Source organism: Acanthisitta chloris, unplaced genomic scaffold, assembly GCF_000695815.1.
Source record: "Acanthisitta chloris isolate BGI_N310 unplaced genomic scaffold, ASM69581v1 scaffold43468, whole genome shotgun sequence".
Taxonomy (NCBI): Eukaryota; Metazoa; Chordata; class Aves; order Passeriformes; family Acanthisittidae; genus Acanthisitta; species Acanthisitta chloris.
The window spans coordinates 12,187-18,886 of record NW_008689470.1 but is presented as its reverse complement, the minus strand read 5'-3'; the positions used below and the strand labels follow the sequence as shown (position 1 = coordinate 18,886).

Sequence of the window (6,700 nt, the reverse complement as noted above, 5' to 3'; positions counted from 1 at the left end):
ATATATGTGTGCAGGTATGCACATAAATAAGAACAGAGCAAAGCCTTCCTTTTAAAGATGCACTACATTGGTAGTACTGCTTCCTGCTGGCAGGAGATTCAAAGTACCTAGTTGCAGCAGGAACAATTCAGTTCCACTGGGACTTGGCTCCAGCACAGGAACACTCTCACCTTTTCACACTTGGACTGGCCACAGTCTCTCCCCACAACCAGATAGTTTGTCTTCTTGCTGACATTGCCAGTTACTTTTCCTCCATAACGTTCAATCAGAGACTTGGCCTCGTCTCTCTCAATACACTCCAGAACTCCTGTAATTACGAATGTCAGGCCTTCCAAGCAGTTTTCAGCTCCCTGAGAACCAGAGCATTGCAGAAAATGCCATTACCTGAGGCAATTTTACCAAATACCTCTTCACCATCAGCTTTTTCAGCCCTCTATCATGTCAAGTTCCCTATAAAACTTTAAAAATAAGCCTATCATACCTACCTAGGTAATAGCTCTGAAAGTTCAAAAGCCATTAACAGGGACAGGTACCAAGAAAACTTCACACATTCTTCACCTGACCAATCATACTCATGGCACTCTCTGCTTCACACACAGCATGTCAGCCAAATGAGTGGCAGCAATCTTCAAGACCATTGACTATTTTTAACCAACACAGCTTCATAACCAAGTTCTGAATTTAATTTCTTAGTATACTTCCTTACATTGTCACTGCTTTGCACTACAATTTAGCTTTTCCCAACACATGCTTCCTATTGGACAAAAATACCAGTTTTTAAACAGTTTAGTTGATATTTGTTAGACTACTCATAGGAGTAAGTCTATGACACTTCACTCCTACATCTAGAATTCTGCTGTGGCCAAACTCACCTGAGGTATCTCCTTGGAACCCAAAGCTTTTGGGCCCTCACGATTCAGGAAGCTTCGGTAGGCTTGGTAATTGGTTCTCTTCTTTTCAGAGTCCTCAGGACTTACAGACTGGGGCAGGAGATTTAAAAAAACCAACAAAACACAGATAAATAAAAACAACAAGATAAACTCAAGTATCACAGTTTAGGACATCTTCATGCACCAAAGGAAAAGCAAGTTGAAGTGTTTTAAAACACTTGGTTCTAATGCATTAACATGCAAAGTACCAAGTTACAACAGTGACACAAACTATAAAAAATTAAAACTATTTTCCTGCAAACTCCACAAAGACACTAACTTAATTTTGACAGCTCCTACCTCAGATTTCTTGGGAGAAATTTTCTCCTTCTTTGGTGATGTCTTCTCTTCTTTCCCTGAAGCAGTTTTTTCTTTTGATACTGAATTCTGAGCACCTCTTTCCTTTTCAGCAATCTCCTCTTTTTTTTTCGGAGACACGAGCCTAGAGCCAGCTTTCAAAGGCAAGGGCTTCTCTGCCAACTCTCTTCTTGTCTTACCATCAGATGATTGTGGGGATAAACAAAAGCTTTTTGACTGGTCAGATTTAGTTTGTGGCTTCTCAGTGTAATTCTTTGCTTCACCTGTTGAGTCTGTTGCTTCCACTTGAAAGGAGGCAGAGGGAAAAGAGCACATACATAAAAATGTATTTCATGAATACTGTAAATTGGTATGTTTTTTATTTTCTGTATCCTACCTCCTTCTGACTGCTTAGATCTTTCAGTCACGTTAGAACTGCTGTTGATGCTCAATACTGTTTGCTCTCCTTCTGCATCCTTCCGAGCCTGAACAAACACACAATGCCAAAGTCAGGGAAGCATGTCCTGTAGGATCTGGACCATAAAGTGCAGATCCTGCAGTTTCCTTGTTAAGAACAACAGATTTAACAACATCTAACAAAGCTGATCCCTACCACAAGTCAGAACGCAGCCTCTATCAAAGGCAGGTGATGAGCAAATTCTGCACTCAGCCATGCACATAAATTTCAAGTCAAAGGCCAGACAAACTTCCAGGTTACAATAAATTTCAATCCTCACTGGTTGACTGATTGGTCTAGAAGTACTATACTACTTGCTATATTCAAATTATCAAACCTAAATTCTAAGAGCACCAGCAAATATTTCACTGTGCCTCACACCACAAGTTGTGTGAACTTGAAAGATTCCCATCACTGGGATTAGTCTCAAAACTCTCAAGATCCCTGCCCACTCCTCCTTCCCTCAAAGCTGGGAGAGTGTTCTTCCTGTTTCTTTCTGTCCTTCCTTTTCATCCCTTTTCAGCAACTTGTGCCACTGACTCATTTGCCTCAAGCTCTGCCAGGGGAGGGTTAGGTTGGACATTAGGAAGAGATTCTTTACAGAGAGAGTGCTCAGACATTGGAATTTGCTGCCCAGGGAGGTGGTGGATTCACCACCCCTGGAGGTTTTCAAGGTGAGACTGGATGTGGCACTTAGTTATTTTCATGAAAACACCTATAGAAGTCTCAGAACAAAGGTGTCTAAATGAGAACAGTCCCAGCAATGCAACTTCTAAAAGCTAAAGTTTAAAAGAAATTCAACCTTTTTCTTCTGTGGTGTTTCATCCAACATGGCCAAAGTTCTAGCAAATTCTTCATCCTCATGCAGCTGTCTCTCCAGCTGAAAAAGAAAAACATTTTTAGCCTCATATCTAACAAGTTCTAATTCTAGCACATTTTTAAAATACTCTATTTGCTGTTCAAGACAAAAGGTTTACCTAAAACAAGTCAGCACGTAGCTGGAAACAGGGTATCCTACCAGAGGCAAATAAATTCTGAAAACGGCACTGGACAATGACTTGTTTTCCCCAAAAATCAAGACTAGTGAAGCCTAGTGAGAAAAAGAAGCCTGAATTTGTTGCACTAGAAACATTAATATGTTTGCATGAGCTGTTTTTAAAGAGGTTTTTTATTCTTCCATATTTTTTACTGTTGTGCACCCTTTTCTTTTAAATAATCAAAACTTGGAGGCAGCATCTCACAACAACCAGTCTGCACACAGATGTAATCTGTTGGCTTTAGAAAACTTCCAAAAGCAGCCCCAGAAGACAAGAACAATGCCTGCTACAAACTATGATGTTTCCAGAATGAATGTTTTATTCTTGTCTACTGCTATTAAAAAAAAAAAAGGCAGTTTTGAAGAATTTAACTACTACTCTTAGCCCTGCTCTTGTTGCCAGTTCTGTTTACTTTGGGGAAACAAATATGCTTTTACAGAAGAACCAGTAAGAACAAAGAGTGCACATGGAACCTGTGAAAGTTATTTGTTAATTGTAAAAAAACCAAAGTCAGTTTGGGTTTTTTACAATTATACTGATATAAAGTATCTTGATGACACATACAGACAGTGTGAGTGTTATAGATGAGTTTAAATCAAAGACATCTTCATTTTCCTGACAGGTGGTTTAACTTTTTAACAGGTTAATCCATTTAATCCCATTCTTGACCTTCAGAGGTGTAATTTGTGTGTACAATATATATATTTCAAGCACTACTCAAGATTTCCAATATATGGGAAATCAAATTTTCCCAAACACAGGTAAATACATATGACAAGTGTACCTTTCCCTCCTATTAGTACTGATTCAAACAGGAAAGTTTAAGACATGTAAAGGTCATTCACATTTTTCTCAACTATAAGAAAATCCAGAAGACAAGTGAAACAAATCATGGATGGCAATGGCTTTTCATTTTTCACTCCAGGGAATGAAAAAACCAAACCACTATCACAATATGAGGAAGCAGAAAGTGAACTCCGTGTGAATGGCAGGATTATTATAGGCACATCAACTGCACAGGTAGAGAAAGTCTGGATAGAGAGGAAACAGATTAAGTGACATGTCCTATTTACGTAACTGAAAGACTCATAAAAATAACTGTGTGACTATGTTTGCACATATGTGCAAAAGTTAAGTACACAGATGAATTTTATTACACTTAATTACAGCACATCTGAAAAGTCAATCTTAATTTCTTAAGGAATGACAATTTTAGGTTAAACAAACTGCTCTTGACATAAAGCAGCAAATTTATAGAGCTTTTACCTCTGAATCTTCTTCAAGCTGCAGTTGCCTAGCAATGGCCTCATCATCTAGAGTGCTGTCTCTGCTTTGTGAAGGCTGTATTTAAGAAAAAAAAGACCAAATGGTTCAGTTCCCCCATTACTTTGTCAGTTGTAATAATTCAATGTGTACTTCTAGAAAAGGACTGGGAATTAGACATGCAACATTATTGCTAGCTCTCTAACCTAAACACAGGCTATTTTCAAGAGATTTTATTATTCAGATGAAAACCATGCTATAATATAAACATCTCATTTATTCAAACAATGCTGAACATCTCTGAAGCTACCACAGTTGGCACACTTGAAAGATAAATCAGTAACTACAATGTGAATTTTTAATTTCCTCCAAACTTGACTTGAAGCTTTGTTATTCCATGAATATATGTGCCATCAAGCTTGGGAAAACAACCTCCTTCCCCTGCACCCTCAAATACAAGCTATCCCCATCCACCCACTAATATAATATTTTATTCCAAGAAGAGTCACTTGAGAAGAAGCAATAGAGAAAACACTACTTTGTGCTATCTTATGAAACATGGAAATGCAATTCTAAACTTGCACTGGAGGAACTGATATGCAGACCAGTATCAGAACTGAACTTCTGCTTGAGTGACCACAAATAAGTAGCATTAAGTAGGACAAATAGTTAAGTATTTCATTGCAATCATTAGTGAGACCATTTTGACCTGCCAGACACACCAGCAGCCTGGAGGAACATCATCAGTACTCACTTCTTTCCTTTTACTTGCTACCAGTTTCTTTTCCGATCTCTGGACACTACTTGTCCCGAAGTAATCCAGTGCAGAGGTGGGAGTCTGTTTCACTAGAGACAGTGGTTTGTTTTTTGCTTGTCGTTTTACACTTTCCTTCCCAACAGCACTTCCTCCTGGACAACCAGTCGCTGACGTCCCATTCTCCTTTGGTTTCAGGGAAACTCTTTTACTGACAAAGTCATCGTCTTCATCTAAACACAAAGAGTATTCTATTATTTCTGCTACATGGAACTTCAGTTCTAATAATGGAACTGTCAAGAGAACTATTCTGGCAGATTGCATCAAATCAGATCCTAAAAAAATGGTTCAGGTGTTTAGAAGGTATTTGGAAAAAAAGGCAGAGTTGTGTAACACACAGGATTAATAGCATAATTCAAGTCTTCAGTACTGAAATAAAGACACAATGTGTTACTTGTGCTCATACATCACCTCTCCTGCAGAGAAGTTCACAAAGAATACCTTCCTTTCTTAAATGGCAAAAACAATAAAAGATCTAGGTCACTGAAACTTGAACTCTCTCCTTAATGCAAAATCAAATTGAACAGCACAACTCTTCCTTCCCATTTTATGTGAAGCACAAAGCTACACTTATTTTATTGTTCTGTAGCTCTCATCAACAAAGCAGCTAATATGGACCTTGCAGACTTATATATAATTAAGAATCTCTCCATCTTACACTATGAACCAGGGGAAAATATTAGAACGTTTTATTTACCAGAAGAAGTTTCTTGGCTAAGCTTACTAGTTATTTTTAAAGTACATGAATGTTTTAGCAGAAACTCTTTAACACCATTTTTCTCTTTTAGTCAGAGATCCTATGAGCTATTCTACAGCCTCCTACACCTCTGCACCCAAGCACACTCTTTTGAGTACAGTCAAAACCATCCCAAAGAAATGCAGCCATTTCACAGAAGACAGAAATCAGACAAGTGGTGAGACAAAATAGATGTTTCAATTTAAAAGGAGGAGGAAAAGTGGCATACACAGTCTCATTAAGAATTAGCCCACAGACCACTGAACAAAAACTCAGTATTTCCTTTTAGGACTCTCCTATAATAACCAGGACATGATCTTCCCAGCAATGAAAAAGAGAAAGAGGGTTTGATGGCCACTTATTCATTCTGCACCCAAATTCTTCACCCAATCAGTCAATAAAAAAAAGATTATCAAGGACTTCAAAGAGTTGTGTCATGTTGTGAAGTCTTATTGGCAGTTACACAAATGAACCCTACCACTGAAGCATACAAACCCTACAGATATCATTGCCACATGACTAGACTAACACAGCAGCACAGGAGACAAACATCACTGGACAAACTGCTTGATTAGTGATAAAAGCACAGTCTTTGCACCTACTTCTACAGACTTAAAGTGTGCAAGTAAATAGCAAGAAAATCCCCAAAAAGAACATTAGACACAGTACTAAAGCAGTGCAAAGACTCGAGAGGAACAGGAACAGAGGCAGTCCCATTTGCATGCCTCTAACTGAAGTCTAGTTTTACTCTTCTCAAAATAGAGATGTTTTAAACATTCCCCTTAACAAACCATAAAACCAGACTGTTCTAAACATCTGGCCTGCAACTGAACTGAAACTGACAGCATTATCAGAAAAACATGTTCATTTTCCAGCCATCCCTAATTTAAGCCCCCATACTTCTTCAAACAAAAGTTTGTTTTCTTACCACTTCCCTAAGTTTAGATGATGTCATATGCCTGTCATCTATTATTTTTGTTATGTACTAGACAGAGATGGAGGGAAACAATTATTTGTTGCTTCACCTGTTCTCACCAGAGTGTTTTAAGCATCAGCTGAACTCCCTGCTACTGAACACTTATTAGGCAGAATATAACAAGTACAAAGCAGGATCTTGACTATTCCTGGAAGAGAATGTTCAGAGGGAAAGAAAAATAAAACAAAGAT

General features: G+C 38.3%; 1 protein-coding gene across 1 annotated transcript in view; it reads right to left on the bottom strand.

Moving 5' to 3' along the window:
- Positions 1-170: 170 nt before the first annotated feature.
- Positions 171-6,700, bottom strand: part of LOC103808605 (replication factor C subunit 1-like) — a gene marked incomplete at its 3' end in the record, with an annotated part of 16,928 nt that continues 10,398 nt past the window's right edge. The window contains exons 5-11 of the mRNA XM_009081397.1: positions 4,738-4,970; positions 3,987-4,061; positions 2,486-2,563; positions 1,624-1,711; positions 1,230-1,531; positions 873-980; positions 171-350 (exon numbers count right to left, since the gene is read on the bottom strand). Of these exons, the coding sequence (XP_009079645.1) occupies positions 171-350; positions 873-980; positions 1,230-1,531; positions 1,624-1,711; positions 2,486-2,563; positions 3,987-4,061; positions 4,738-4,970 (1,064 nt within the window). The remainder of the gene's footprint in view (positions 351-872; positions 981-1,229; positions 1,532-1,623; positions 1,712-2,485; positions 2,564-3,986; positions 4,062-4,737; positions 4,971-6,700) is intronic.